Here is a 15,686-nt window from a genome sequence, read left to right on the forward strand (position 1 = left end):
TTGATAACTGCATTCAGTAAAGGAGTAATCATTATAGTCAGTAGAGTCAAATGGGGGGAGGGGTCGCAGAGAAGAGCAGATGTAAGAAGCCTATCACCTCCCACCAGGTGTCCCCCTGCACTGCCTCTCCCAGCCTGAGCCCTCTGAGCTGCTACCCCCTCCTCACTCCCCTCCTGGCTACCCCACCTCGCCAAGCTAAGAAAATGACAAAGACTCTAAAGCTGAGATTAGGGCTAAACTGGGAGGAAGAAGAGAGACTGGGGATAGGAAGAAAAAACGCAGAAAAGAGGATGGCAAGAAAAGAGGATTTAGCACCTAGCACAGCTTCTGGCATGCAGCACGCACACAGTAAGTATATGCTGAAAGAAGGACTTGGCGCCGAGAAGGAAGCTGGACCAATCTATTGGGCATCAATAGGAACATGCTGGACAGAGCCATCAATAACTCTGGGGGGCAGAAAGAGATGGAGACTTGGAACAAATGAAGCCAGCCATCCACAAGGGCTGGAGCCAGAGGCTGCGAGGCTACTCACACCCCATCCTCCACCCACTCCCCGGGCTGTCCCCTACACCCAAGTCCTGCTGCTTCTCACAGAGTCTCATTCTCTGCGGAGAGCCTGGAGTCTCCTGGTAGCAGCTCCACAGAGAGTTCTCCACCTTCGACAGCCCTGGGGGCCGTGGCAGGCTCAGGGTGGGCCTGGCTGGCCTCCTCCTCCTCTTGCTTCTCCAGTTCCGGGAACTTCTGCAGCTCAGAGTAAAGCACCCAGGCATCATTGCGTGACACATACTCCCACCCACTCTCTCGCACATGAAAAAGGTCTACCGAGCCTCCGGAGTAGGCGTCACGGTGGGTGGCGTGGGCCACAGCGCAGCGAGCCAGGGCGTAGGCTTCCTGGGTGGTCATGTCGTAGCGGTAGCCCCGGTCTAGCACCCCATAGGCATAGGGAGACCCAGAGCCCACCGAGAAGATGTCCCCCTGCAGACGCGTGCCATCGCTGTAGACATAGAAGAGGGCAGGGCCGGAACGGTCCCAGCCACACAGGGCAGTGGCCACACACAGATCCAGCCCCCGGTAGCGGGACATCATGGCTGACAAGAGTTTGGCCGCGCTGGCCACACTGGGCAGCTGACCCTCCCTCAGTGCCCGCAGCCGCAGCTCCCGCTGGAGCACCCGATACCATGTGGCACAGTCAGCAGAAGTGCCAGAAGTGGTGCCCAGGAGGTGCTGGTGAACAGGGATGACCTTGCGTGAGGCTGGACATGCCACGTACTTGCCACAGGAGGAACGGGTGTCAGCCGCAGCAATGACTCCATGACGGAAGCGGAAGGCCAGGGTGGTAGTGCCATGAGCCAGCCTGGGACCATGGGTCTGCAAGAAGGTTTGAGGGTCACAGCCCGGGGGCACAGCCCAGCCACCAGCCTGAGGCAGGTTAGGTGATAATCCCAGGGTGTCGGAAGCCTGCCACTTGCACACATCCTGCAGAGCCATCCCTGGGACTGAGTGAAGGTTGGAAGGAGCAAGGCAGGGATTTGCAGGCTGGGTCAGGTGGGGGAAGAGGGACGCTAAGGAAAAGCTGGGCTACAGCCAGAACTGGCAAGGAAGGCATGTTATCTGTGGCTTCACTTTTCCCTAACCCCAAATCAGGCTTGAGGACTGGCTGTTGGCGCAGCCCCCTCCTCCTCAGAGACCGCTGAGGGGGTCAGGACTAGGCCTGGGAAGATAGCTGTCCCTGACACACCTGAGCGTCACCCAAGGAGTCTCCTGTCTGTCATCCTCCAAGAACCTGGAACGGCGGCGTGGGGGTTGGCATAACTGCAAAGGAAAGGAGGGGCAAGGAGCAGAGCTGGGTTCCTCTTGTTTTTCCTGCCCCTGCCCTGAAAGAGCTCCCAGCCTAGGAGAAGGAATAAAGACAAGTCAGGGCTCTGAAGTGGAAGAGGGTGCTGTGGCCCCACCTAGGCAGGAGTTCTGAATGTTGGGTTCTCTCCTCAGAGGTATGGGGCCAGGGAACTGTGACACTCGCTTACTTCACACTTGCACCTCATGGTCAAATGGGGAAAGAGAAATGGACTGAGACAAGGACCAAAGAAAAAAGAGCAAGAGAGCCTTGGGCAAATAAGGGTGGCTCAATACCTTTCGGAAAGACTGAGGGGCCAGAGGGAAGGGAAACCTGAACCTGGAACAACCGACTTTGATCCCATAATGCTGAGTCTAAGTCTTCGACCAACCCAGGGTAGATGAGGGGTGGGGTTGGTGGACTCTGAAAGCTGGCCCTTCAGAAAGACAAAGTAGACTGGGGCAGAGTGACAAGCTGCAACTACTTCTAGCAATATAGAGTAGATTTGACTAAACATTGCAGCTCAAAGGGGTACTATGGGAATGGATTTATTCAAAGAAACAGACCCACACACAAAGGTAAGAGCTTGGACCCTCCAGACATCGTGATGGTGGGGCTGTTACATCATAGTTACCTGGAGTCTCAATACAAAGGGCAAGTAAAATATGTCATGGGAAGACTGGCGAAACAGGGAGGTCATGCTAAGGTCCAACAGTCCTCCCTTCCTTTGTGTAGGAGCACATGGAAATTTTATTAAAGAGATAAGAATGTCAGAGGGAGGGAGGGAGGGAGGGAGGGAGGGAGGGAGGGAGGGAGGGAGGGAGGGAGGGAGGGAGGGAGAGAATGTCTCCTCCTTCTAAAGACTAAGTCTTAGACTCCTTGTATATGGATGGATTGCTACCTCTGTAGGTCAGGCCATTATCAAGTCAGATCTGGACAGTTGAAAGGCCTCCTCACTGGCCATCCTCCAGTCTCCCCATCTAATCTTATCCTCCACACTGACATCTTTTCCTAAGATATCACTCAAATTCTGTGTCTCCTCTACTACGAAACCTTGAAGGGCTACGAGATAAAATCCAAACGACCTCTCCACTCCAGGCTGGCATTTAAGGTCCACTACAGTCCAATCCTAATCCATCCACCACAACCTCTTTTCACACAATCTCCCACTTTCCCTTCATCTCTTTGAATCCTATCCTTCAAAGTCTGACTTAGATACCACCTATTCTGAAAATTCTTCCCAGGTATAGATTGAAAGAGGAGGGCTTGCATGTTTGAGGAGCAATGGGACCCCACTGGTATTTAGGGAAATGAATCTAGAATTCCTTGGCAAAGCTTTCCTTCTCTCTCACCTATGAACTTATCATTCCCCCCCCCCCACCTTATTAAGATATAATAGACATATAACATTGTGTAAGTTTAAGGTGTACAATGTGATGGTTTTATGCATATATATTACAAAATGTTTACCACAATAAGGTTAGTTAACACATCCTTCACCTCCCATAATTACCATTTTTTGTTGTTGTTATTGTGAGAACATTTAAAAATATACTCTCAGCAACTTTCAAGCATACAATATAGTATCGTTAACTATAGTCATCATGCTGTACATTAGATTCCCAGAACTTACTCCTCTTATAACCGGAAGTTTGTACCCTTTGACCAACATCTCCCCATTTCCCTAACCCCCACCACTGGCAACCACCACTCTATTCTGTTTCTATGAGTTCGGTTTTGTTAGCTTCCACATATCCGTGAAATCATACAATATTTGTCTTCCTCAGACTTATTTCACTTAGTATAATGCCCTCAAGTTTCACCCATGTTGTCAAAAATGGCAAGATTTCATTCTTTTTTATGGCTGAATAACATTCCACTAGATATATATAACATTTTATTTATCCATTCATCTATCGATGGACACTTAGTTGTTTCCATGTCTTAGCTATTGTGAATAATGCTGCAACGAACATTGGGGTGAAGACAATCTCTATGAGATAGTGATTTAATTTCCTTCGGATAAATACCCAGATATGGGATTGCTGGGTCATATGTAACCTTCACACTCTTTTCCATAGTGGCTGTATCAATTTACATTCCCACCAACAGCAGCACTTATCATTTGTAACTCTCCTTTTGAGGTCCCCGTAAGTAGGGACCGTGGAGCAGAGAACTAATGTAAGGTAAGTTGGAGACTGATCATGGAAGGCCTTGAATGCGATGCCGAGGAGCTGAAGTTTATAGTACATTTTAAAGCAGGTGAGTGATAAGATCAAGATGGTGTTATAGGATAATCGATCTGTTGCTATGCAGAATGAATTAGAGAGTACAGTTTTGGCCCAGAAGATCAGTTAGGAGAATATTCAGTAACTCAGGAGTGAGGAGATAAGTCAAAGGTGGTATCAGTTGCAATGAAAAGAATGTGGAAAGCATTGTAGAGGACAAAAGTGCCTTAAGAGAGAAGTACAAATGCTATTAGTGGCAGAGTGAAAGAACCACTGAGAGAAGTCAAAAGAAGGATTAGTTGTCTTGCAGGGGTGACAGCAAAATAATACCTGCTCAATAAACAGAGGCATTCTGCATTTTCCACACTATCCAGGTGTGAGACACAGATAAAGATCTTCTGCTTCATTATATTCTGATGTTGCATTAAAAACACAACACATGCAGAATCTGCTGGGGAAGAGGAGGGGCTGAGTCGAGCATCAGAGCAAAGCGGAATTTAGATATTGATGAATGTTGCTGCTGGACTACAAGGAAGGGCAGGCACTGACTTCATAGAACCATAAAGCAGGAGGCAACATTTCATACCTTTGCCCGCTTCTTTGCTTGTTATAGTTCCCAAAAGGGTTGAAAACTGATGGTAGGTGGAGAGAGAGAGAGAGAGAATGAAATATATACCACAGTCCTGAATAAAGAGCTGTCTTAGCAAGCTTATGTTAGAGAATCTCTGGGTACATCTTTATGGAGCCCCAACTCTCCTCCAGGCTCTGAGATGGTAAATGACTATTGACTCAGTTATTTTGGAGATGAACTGAGAATTAGTTTGTGGATTAACTGGGCCCTTTGCTTTTCCTTCTTTATTATTCTATCTGCCTTTTGGGCCCTTCATTACTTATTAGAATTTCTGCTACAGGGTGGGAGTAAGGAAAATATTGAATTTTAAAAACTTACTGCTAGAGAACATGGGTCGTGTGGTGATTAACGCTATCAAACAACAAGAGGCATAGCACTTTTATTTTGTTGCGTTTTTACCACAAACTGCTGTGGTTTAGCTAACTTCATAGGAAAACGACTTCGGAGTAGATCAACATTTTATCCAGTACCACAAGGTACTAGAAGCTGCCCTTAAACAAAATGGCAATGTCGGTCGCATTAATAGGGTGCTGAAGCAGTACCCTATTAGCTATGTAAGGTGCTGCTTGGATACCGGACAGGGAGGGAACAACTGACCACTAAGGTTTCAGAACCGATTTTTAACCAGTCACGCCCTTCTCAAAGATGGCCGGCCTCGCTTCCCTAACTCAACATGGGTGTTTCCCAGGAATTTGAGGTTAATCTGATCCAGTACTGCTTCCATGACCTAAGCTAAAATGGCAGCCACATCCCTTTAGACTTTAAGGTAATGAAGCCTTTCTTTTTTTTTTTTTTTTTCCTGCTCAGTGAAAACGGTCCTTGGCGTCTGTGTCTTGTTTTTGGAGGCGTGGTTGCCAGGAGTTAAAATGGCTCCTCTCCGGGATAGATTTAATAGGAAGTGAAGCTGCGAGGGAAGGCGTTTCCCGGTCGTTCTCAGCGAGGCGTTCGTGGAGGGCGGTACTTTTGCCCTTACTAGAGATGGCGCTGGCCAGCGTGTTGGAGAGGCCGCTACCGGTGAACCGGCACGGGTTTTTCGGCCTCGGGGGTCGAGCCGATCTGTTGGACCTCGGTCCAGGCAGTCCCAATGATGGGCTGAGCCTAGCCGCGCCCAGCTGGGGTGCCCCAGAGGAACCGAAAATCGAAATACTCCATGGAACCACCACCCTGGCCTTCAAGGTGCGGACCCAGCCGCCGAGCCGGGCTGAATCTCGCGCCCGCTTCCTTCCCGGCCTCCCAGCCGGACCAGTGCTCGCGGTGACCGCGGCCACGAAGCCCAGGCGGAGGCTCGGGCCTCTCGTCCCGACCCCCGCGGTTTCACTGTCTCATTGTCCCGGGAGGCCTCCGTTCTCGCTCTGGCCGGAGAGGGGGTTGGTGGTGGTTACGTGGGAGAAGGAACCCCCGGCTGCTTGGGTTGATTCCTAGGCGAGCTCAGGTTGCTTCTGTCCAGGAAAGGGGGAGGCCGCAGCAGCAGTGAACACTGGCAAAGGGAAGGCAGTTGTAACCATTCACCAAAGGTTTTGGAAACTGGGTGACCCCTCTAGGCGAGGGTAACCGGAACCATGGCGAGAGGGGGAAGCTTGGTGGGAGGGCGCTCTGTACTGGGAGCCAGACTGTTGGGATTCCTAGCCCTGCTTTGCGATAATTAGCTCTACGGTCTTGGGCCAAGTCATTCTATCTCATTAAACGTGTTTCCTCGTCTATGAAATGAAGGAAAGACTGTTTATACCCATGTTACAGGATTGAAGTGACATTAATGTGGGAAAGTATATTGTAAAGCGTAAAACGACAGAGAAAGAGATAGTCTGGGTTTGCATTGCTGCAAAAAGAAATGTCAAGATGTTTTTGTGGTCTGATGTGGCCCGATTTGTGTTTTTCCTCTTAACAGTTTAAACATGGAGTCATTGTTGCAGCGGACTCCCGGGCCACAGCCGGTGCCTACATTGCCTCCCAGACAGTCAAGAAGGTGATAGAGATCAACCCCTACCTGCTGGGCACCATGGCTGGGGGTGCAGCGGATTGCAGCTTCTGGGAGCGGCTCTTGGCTCGGCAGTGTCGAATCTATGAGCTTCGAAACAAGGAACGCATCTCTGTAGCAGCTGCCTCCAAGCTGCTCGCCAACATGGTGTATCAGTATAAAGGCATGGGGCTGTCCATGGGCACCATGATCTGTGGCTGGGATAAGAGAGGCCCTGGTGAGTTAAGCTTCAGCCACATGATTCTTGGGCTGACTCCGGAAAGGAGGGGTTGGATGAACAGATACTTGAAACACAGGGCTTTGGGTCAGTGCCAGAGGATTTGTTGATTAGTTTCTCAACCCTTCCTTCTCTTTGTTCTAAGAAGGCACGGTAGTGTAACAAAAGGCATGGAGTTAGACCAGCTGTGTCATTGGCTACCCATGTGACCTTATGCAGGTTGCTTATTTTGTCAGTCTCTGTTTCATCATCTTTTACATTGGTTAAATGAGGTAATACACATAAAGCATGCAGAATCTGGCATGTAATGCTTTTCCTTCTATTCTCCCATAAAATAGTAAGACCTACAAAGACTGTAATTGAGAATTAAAGTGCGTAATAATAGACATAAAAATGCTAGTCAGTGCTACCTAATTGAAATATAATGTGAGCCGCAGGTGATTTTAAATTTCCTAATGGCTATATTCAAAAAGTCAAAAGAAACAGGTGGAATTAATTTTAACCATTTAATCGAAAATACTTAAAATATTGTCATTTCAACACATGGCATTAGCCCCATTTCAAGTGCTCAATAGCCACATGTGGTTAGTGGCTTATGTATTGGACCGCGAAAGTCTAATATAGAGAAAGTAACTACTCAAAAGTTAGTCATTTCTCTTCCCTTTTTTCCTTTAGGGAATCTTTAGCCTAGAAGAGGTTTTGATGCTCATTTCATTTCCTTGCTTGATATACTCACCTTAGGTTCTGTTCTATCATCTCTGAAAAGAAATTCCTTAGCCTAGTTTCCAGTATATAAAAGCCTTGTCAGGAAGTGCAGCCTTGTTTCTGATGTCAGCTCCTCTTCAGTCAATTTTTAACGTCCCTTTAGTCAAGTTGGAATACAGATAGTCACTTTCTGTGTAATTTTCCCCCTCAATGCTTGAATATAGTTATTCTTTCCTCCTATTGTTTCTGCTTCATTCATTTACCTGCTTGCTAAATACCTAGTTTTCTTCTGTCAAACAATGGTAGGATACCCACTACTTTTTCACTTGCTTTAGAGAATATCAGTTCACTACTCAATGGAGGATGAATGAGGAGATTAAAAAGTGGATATGAGAGAGGAGCTCACGTTGTTACTTTGGAAATTGAGACACTTCTCTTTGAAAGATGTGAAAGAACAGTTCCAGACACCTTGTGTGGTCCAGGGACGCATTTTGGAAATGCTGCTTTGAACTCTTAGCTATTTGGTTTGTTCAAGGTGATGGAAACAGTGTTAGAACTGTTTTCAGCAGAAGCTGGCTGGCAAGAAAAACCCAGGAAACTGGAGCATAACTTAAATTGTCCCTTCTCAAAAAGCCTTCCTGACAGCCTGTCCCATTCAGGATGAGTCAGCCTGTTGCCTCAAGAGTCAGACTGAGAAAGGATCACTGATGACTTAATACAAGGCTTATGAGATGAATTCCATTTTTAAAAGAACCGATAAAATGCTGAAGGAGTTTTGAGAAGGAGGAGATTACTTCTGATGGGGGGATTGAGGAAGACTTCGTGAATAGGTGGCAGTTGTCCATGATGTCAAAATGAGAGGAAAGAAACATAATGAACAAAGGAAGGGAGGAAAGAAGCATGAGGTTTTGTGGGGAGTAACTGGAAATCCAGTTTAATTGAAACTCAGGGTGTATGAAGAATACTGATCCATAAAACCAGAAAGGTAAACGAACTAGATGGTGAGCCAGCTAAGCAAGGTCATGGCAGTGGAACTGAGGAGCTAGATTAAGGTAGACGTTAGAATCATCTGAACCTGAAAACTGGTAAGGGCAGTGGTTCTCAACCTGGCTTTCAGAAGATCACCTGGAGAACTTAAAAAACAAGCCCCATCTGTCTTTGTTCCCCACCCCAGACCAATTGAAAAAGAATGTGGTAAGTCCTAGGCATCTGTTTTAAAAAGCTTCCTTAGATGATTCTGACGCATAGTGAGAGTTGAGAACCACTAAAATAGGAAAGAGGTTAGTGAAGCCATTGGCAGAATTTGAAAATACAGGAGGAATTGTGGGTCGATGGGGTACGAGAGAGATGAGTTTGGTAGGTAATGGACGGTCAGTTTGAATCTGAACTTGGTGACAAAGGCATCCTGTTACAGAGCTCAAGCAGGTGGTTGGAACTTAGCAAAATGTTATTAAAATCTTTGTCTAAATTTTCATCTATACCAGAGGTTGGCTAACTTTTTCTGAAAAGCCAAATAGTAAATATTTTAGGCTTACAGTCCACATGGTCTTTGTCTCAACCACTTAACTCCTGTTTTAGCACAAAAACAATCACAGACAATATATACACAAGGAACTATGGCTGTGTTCCAATAAAACTTTATTTACAAAAACAAGGCTTGGCCAACCCCTGGTGTACACCAGCACTGTCCAATAGAAATAAAATATGCACCATACATGTAATTGTAAAGTTTACAGTAACCACATTTAAAAAATTAAAAAGAAAAAAGAAATTAATTTTAATAGTATATTTTATTTAACCTAATAGATCCAAAATATCACTTCATCGTGTGATACTAGCTTCATTTGAAATACTCAGTAGTCATATGTGGCTAGTGGCTGCCATATTGGACAGTGCAGCTCTTTACAATATGGTTGGGAGCTCTAGGCTTTGTTGTCTACTGTGTGATGTATGTCATGTCCCAGGTAGACTGAACTTGGAGGACTAGGATTGTTTTAAATATTATCTCCCACAGTGCCTGAAGTTCTGTGCTTGAAACCTAAGTCATTCGAATTATACTTGCTTTATGTTTGTGCAGAGAGGATAGACAAGGCAGGTAGCACAAAGGTGAGGGGGGGGGGTGCTGTAGAATCCGAGTCATATTTAATTTGATTCCTTTAGTTTTGTTTTTGCTGTTAAGTAATTTTATAGAAGTGCTTTTTTTTCTTGTAATTCTGTTGGTCTCTCTGGGTTTCAAGAGTGATGGAGAACTGTTTCCTTGGAGGATGAGTTAAATGTCAAAAGGGATGGTCACTTGTTTTCCTGCTAACCTCATCTCTCTTTCCAGGCCTCTACTATGTGGACAGTGAAGGAAACCGGATCTCAGGGGCCACCTTCTCTGTAGGTTCTGGCTCAGTGTATGCATATGGGGTCATGGATCGGGGTTACTCCTATGACCTGGAGGTGGAACAGGCCTATGATCTGGCCCGTCGCGCCATCTACCAAGCCACCTATAGAGATGCCTACTCAGGAGGTGCAGTCAACCTCTACCATGTTCGCGAGGACGGCTGGATCCGAGTCTCCAGTGATAATGTAGCTGATCTACATGAGAAGTACAGTGGATCTTGCCCCTGAAGGAAGGTGGATGTGGCTGCTTGTGTTTCTTGGGGTTACCATTGTTGGTGATATGGGAATAGCTCTCCATCCTAGGGGGCAAGAGTCCCCAGTTGTATTGATTTTTTTTTTTTTTAAGCTCTAGTGCATTGACCTCTGTGTGTTACCAGTTGTTAATGAGCTGCTGCAGAGGGGATGATTTGTTTTACTCTCTTGGATGTTAACATTACACTACTCGCCCTCAGCCTGTGTTGTGTCTTTTGTCCACTGTCCCTCCTCCAAGCACTTTACAGTCAAATAAGCCTAGACTGTGGGAGGGAAGTGACTGTAATTACAGGAAACAGTGGTGTGAAGACATTGTCTAGTGAATACATTAACATCCCCACTCATGAAGCAAGTAACAAAGGAGAAGGAGAGAGAGGCAGGGAGGAGGGAGAGACTTCCCGATTCCGTTTGCAAAGAGATGAAAAGTTGATGAGGTGGAAAGATGCACAGGGCTGTTTGAGGCAGAGCTGCGGAGGGAAAAGCTGTCACCCTGTGTTGGGGGCGGGAGGCTGACACTACATGCAGAGCAGAAAGGCGAAGGTAAATCGGGAATCTTACACCAACTGGGAAGGGAAGGCTTGGACCCTGGGGAAAGGGAGGACAAAAAGGTGAGTGTGGAAGCGGTAGTGACCACAGGCTTTGCCTTCCACTGTGTAGGGGATAGAGAGGGATGATGGGCTATAGCTTCCTGGGCAGGAAGCAACACAAAATCGTCACTAGAACGTGTGGGTGGGGCAGAGGCCCTGCTGAGAGCAGAGATGGCTGATTTATCACACCCAGCACTGAGGGGTTCCCACACTATGGTGGCAGCAGATGGCAAGGCCTTCTGTTAAAGAGAAGACATAGACATCAGGGAGACAGAGGAGGTTGATGGGAGAGACCTTTAAAAATGGGAGAGGAGGGTATAAACAATACTGCCTTACATTTAGTTAGCAAGAAGGAAGAAAGCGGTGAGGGTGACAACCCAGTGTCATGTTTTGAGGCTGAGGGGTGGGTCACCGAAATAGAGGGGCTAAGGCCCCTTCTCCCCCAAGCCGTGGCTGCCTTCCTTTCTTGCACTTCCCTTCCCCCTCATCCTGTGCAGTCGCCTTATTGATTGATGAGGGCTGTCGACCAGGAACTGATCCAGGCTTGTTAATTGCATTTGTCAAATGCAGGGAAATTGGGAATTAGTGAGATTGGAGAAGGGAGTTTGGAAAACAAATGACTCTGGTGCCTAAGGCGATTCATTTTGCTGAAAAGTGCCTCAGGAGCCCCTGGAGTCGGAGCTGCTAGAGTGGACCTGGACCGACTGCAGGCAAAGCTATTGGCCGGTGGTGAGCTGCGTAAGAAGCACAGGTACAGACATCCTCCTCTCAGGACACTGGTTTGCAGATATTTTTAAAAATTAGAACCTTTTTTTAAAAAATGAACTCATCAGAAATCCCAACACCTGAAAGAAATCAAATCAGGGTGAAATAGAGTTGAGGGGGTCCACAGCCTCAACTGTTGAGCTTCCCTCTCCCCAGAACCACCTCCCACAACACCGCTGCCCCCATACATACCTATACTCCCTGGCACTTCTTGGAACCCCAAGGAACATCATTTGAAAATAACTGTCCTGTGAAATAACTGTGAGGGTAGAAAGAGAGAAAGATTGGAGTTCTTTTACACATACATGACCCAGTGAGCATAAGACTCCCTAGGCTCTTCGCCCATGAAAGAAAATTCAGTCTGGAGAGAAGAGATGGCCTTGAAGTAAAGCTGTCCTAGCCCTGTTTCTGTCTCACGCCTGGCGTTGGCAGTGGTCTGGCTGTTTAATGTAAACACCTGTTCTGCATTGGCTGAGTCCTTATGCTCTGGCAAGAAAGTGCATAACCAACAGTCCCGTGTTCTGTTCTGGCATTTCCCTGTTTTCTCTCCCCTCCTGGATCTTGGATAAAAGTAACACGCTTCATGGAAGAGATCAATACGTGGTAGGTTTTCTGGAAAGAAAGTAGAGCAGAGGTGGAGGAAAACTGTCTCTAGGCCCACTGCTATCCTGTGTTTTCTTGCTGCTGGGGACTGGCCCACCAGCCAATGCCCCATGATGGCTTTGCAGCGCTGTTGTACGTCTCTGCTTGTGTGGGGATGATGGATGCCACATAGCATTGGAGAGATGCTGTTGAGTGGAGTGTACCAGTTCAGGGACTCCCATCAGATTCATTTCCCAATGCAGTCCTCTTGACAAAGGATGATGGAAAAGAAATTGCCTTAAATAGCTGGAAGATTAATTTCTCTCAGCAGTTCCCAGGCATCCAAGGGACAGGGCCCCGTAAGTGATGTCTGACAATTTCTCCTTCCACAGATAGCTCAGTAGCACCAAAATCTGACTCCTCAGGGTAGGTGATGGGACTTACCTGATTAAATAGGGAGCAAACAAGCCTAGAGGCCCCATGCTTTCTATTGCTAGCAGGGGTTGAAAGCAGATGTGCCCTATAGCATCTCCCGGCAAGAGAGGTTTCTGTGGGGAGTAACAGTGCACTGTGGGGTGAGGAGAAGGTTCCTGAGGGAAGGTGAAAAGGTGGGCGAGGACAAGGGAAGGGAGGAGGAAGGGCACAGTGAAAACAAATCAGGGACTGAGGCATAAATAGTTACTGAGCCCCTCTTTAGGCAAAACTAGAAGGTCAATGTCTCTTGGTGTCCTCCTCAGCGAGCAAATGAGAAAACTGTCAAAGCCGTTTGAGGAGTGGAAGTTTACATTCTTTGAGGGGAAATAAAATAACTGATTTATTCTGGTCCACGGATTCTATGTGGTCTGTCAGAGAAAAGCAAGAGGTGGGATGAAAAGGGAGTAAGGTAAAAAAAAAGATGGAAAAAAGTATATTATGGAGAACAACAACAAAAAAGTTACAAAAAAAAATTATAAAAAGACCACACACACACCCAAAAAAAGAAGATAGAGGGAAACTCTGGGAAGAGCATGTCCCCTGTCAGAAGTAAAGAGGACAATTGGGTCAATGGAGAATTTTCAATGAGCATGTCTGATTTGGTGAGAGGTTTTCCATTATTTTTGTTTGTTCTGGTCAAAGAGCCCCTCCTGCCAGGGCTATAACAGAAGATAAGGTAGTTTGAAACTGACTAGCAGCAGTGACCTCGAGATATGATTAAGTGCTTTATGATTTAAAATATATTGCAACCAAGCATCTCTGCTGTTTTTTATGTGTTTCTTTTTTAAATTTGAGTTTCCCTTCAGGAAGCCAGAATCATTGGGAAAGCTTTAATTATAATGGGCAAGAGGAGAGCAAACCCAGCAATCAAAACTGCCCTGATCAGCAGCTGCTGCCACCCCCTGCCTGACCCAGGCCGCCCCCTCTGTTCCCCCCCCCCATGTCAGCTGACTGCCCACATGCCTGCAGTGGTCCCCAGGCCTGGCCTCAGAGCCAAGTTCTTGCTTCCAGGGGCTATGCCCCACTGAAGCCTTTCAATAAAAACCATTTCTAAAGTGTCCCGTTCGCAGCTGTTAGTGGGTCAGGCAGAAGAAATTCTACCCACATCAGCTTCTTGGGTTTATTTAACCCAACTCATTTCTCCCTGAAGCTTTTGCCTCTGAGTTAGGTGCCAAGCGTAACTGGTACTTAACCCTTAATAGTCCAGGTTTAGCTGTCACCAGCCATGAATATCTGACCTAGTTCATTTGATAGGAAATCAGACACCACAGATTCAGTCTCTTCTGATGTCTCCCCCAACTCCCTCCCACCATCCTCTCAGGCTGCCCCTTCTTTCTCATTTCCCTTTGCTTCATTTCATGTTTTCTCTCTGCTCTCTCTCTCTCTTTATAAAAATCGCCTTTTCTTACCTCTGCAGAATTTAAATAAAAACCAATCAATCAATAAACCAAGTGCTGCTTATGGACTTGAATGTAACAAGAAAAGGTTATCACTAGCTGCCGGGTATCCAAAAAGCTGGTGTTACAGAAGGAAACACAGATGGAATGCCCGAAAGTGAGCTAGAGAGAATAAGAGACAAATGAGAGACACACAGAAAAGTGACTCCTGGACAGCAAGAATGAGACTGAGCAAAGTGGAGAGGGAGACAAAGCCGTGGCAGGGAAGATGGATGGAGACGTTGATGGGCAGAGCTGGACTGTGAAGGGGAGGGGTCAGGGAGTGGGAAAGGAGACTCAGAAGGACAGTGATAGAGAGTGGGCTGAGCAACAGGAGGAAGGAAGTGGCTGGAAGCTAATGCACAATGAAACATGTGCCCCTGGAGACAGATAATTTCTCCAGCCATACATAATGAACACGTGCCTCTCTGTGTGTCGCCCCTGTACTGTCACAGTCACTTAGATTGCACAGGAATCTCCATGTCTACACGGCTTGTACAAGGTTGGAAAGATTTGAGCTCTCAGAATCACCTCAATCCAGCCAGGCCAAAGATGGAAAAGCAGAAACCTCTCTCAGAAGAGGAGCAGGCTAAGTGAGTCAGAATCACAGATTCAGTACCTTTTAACAATTTATTTTTAGGTTTTTGAAAAGGTCTTCTCTCCCTTCACCTCCATACTCCCTGGCCACATGTCCCCTTTTTTCTATACATGGCCACAGGTCAGGGACAAAGCTGTTCAAATGTGGAGCGGTACAAACTCTCAGGAAGACAGGAATACCCGGTGCTTCATGTAACAAGGAAATAAGTAGGTCCAAGTAGGAATGTGAGGAGACCACAAGGGACCAAAATCAAGGGGATATTTCGCAACTACCGCAGCTCTTTTCCCAGCTTAGTTGCAATACCATCACCATCCTGGGACATCATACATGCTATGCTTCCCCATGCACACAGTTTCACGTAATACCCAGGCCCTTTATCACGGCAGCTCATCTCAAATGGTGATCTCCTGTGTTGTCTGATTAGAGGGAATCCACTGAGCATCGGGGTTCTGTGGGAAGGTTCATAATCACCCTGCATCCCCTGAGCCTTGAGGCTGCACTCACAGCTTAATCTTTAGAAAAGAAAACAATGGAGCATTTTAAACCAGAACAACAGATTAAGCGTAGTCTCACATCTAAATACCTCCCAAAACAGGAAACATGTACATAAAGGGGGTTCAGCTTTGAGTCAATAGAGCCCAAGTGCAGTCCGTGACTAGGGCTGGCGTGTTCTACATCTCATTTAAACCGCCTTAGGCACGTGCTATATCGATGAGCATCTATGTTGTTTCATGATATGTCTTGTCTTCCTTTTCAGTTAAACACTATGCTGTACTTTCTTGTTTGTTCCCCAAAGTCTAGCATGGCGCAGGCTACTCAGTAGAGATAGTATAATAAGTGCATTTTCAATGAATGAATGATCTTACTACGGTGTCCTTATGCCAGTGAGTCTTACCTTACTCAGCATTGTGACTCCCTATTATTGTTGAATTTCAAGATACTATTTGCTGCTCTTAAACGTACTATGAAACGTAGAGTATTTTTTTAAAATAAGACCAATGAAAATTACTTGCCTTA

At 46.5% G+C, this 15,686-nt stretch overlaps 2 protein-coding genes across 2 annotated transcripts; one reads left to right on the top strand and one right to left on the bottom strand.

The window, feature by feature from the left end:
- Positions 1-588: 588 nt before the first annotated feature.
- On the bottom strand, positions 589-1,598 carry PSMB11 (proteasome subunit beta 11). Its single transcript, XM_088796392.1, has one exon. It carries the CDS (start codon positions 1,486-1,488, stop codon positions 589-591), a length of 900 nt encoding a protein of 299 aa, XP_088652518.1. The 5' UTR covers positions 1,489-1,598.
- Positions 1,599-5,406: 3,808 nt separating this feature from the next.
- Positions 5,407-10,426, top strand: PSMB5 (proteasome 20S subunit beta 5). Its single transcript, XM_088797037.1, has 3 exons — positions 5,407-5,869; positions 6,579-6,885; positions 9,917-10,426. Exons 1-3 carry the CDS (start codon positions 5,672-5,674, stop codon positions 10,201-10,203), a joined length of 792 nt encoding a protein of 263 aa, XP_088653163.1. The 5' UTR covers positions 5,407-5,671; the 3' UTR covers positions 10,204-10,426.
- Positions 10,427-15,686: the final 5,260 nt, after the last annotated feature.

This window comes from Rhinolophus sinicus, chromosome 3 (assembly GCF_057876585.1).
Source record: "Rhinolophus sinicus isolate RSI-liver-muscle chromosome 3, RSI-T2T, whole genome shotgun sequence".
In the NCBI taxonomy this organism is placed as follows: domain Eukaryota; kingdom Metazoa; phylum Chordata; class Mammalia; order Chiroptera; family Rhinolophidae; genus Rhinolophus; species Rhinolophus sinicus.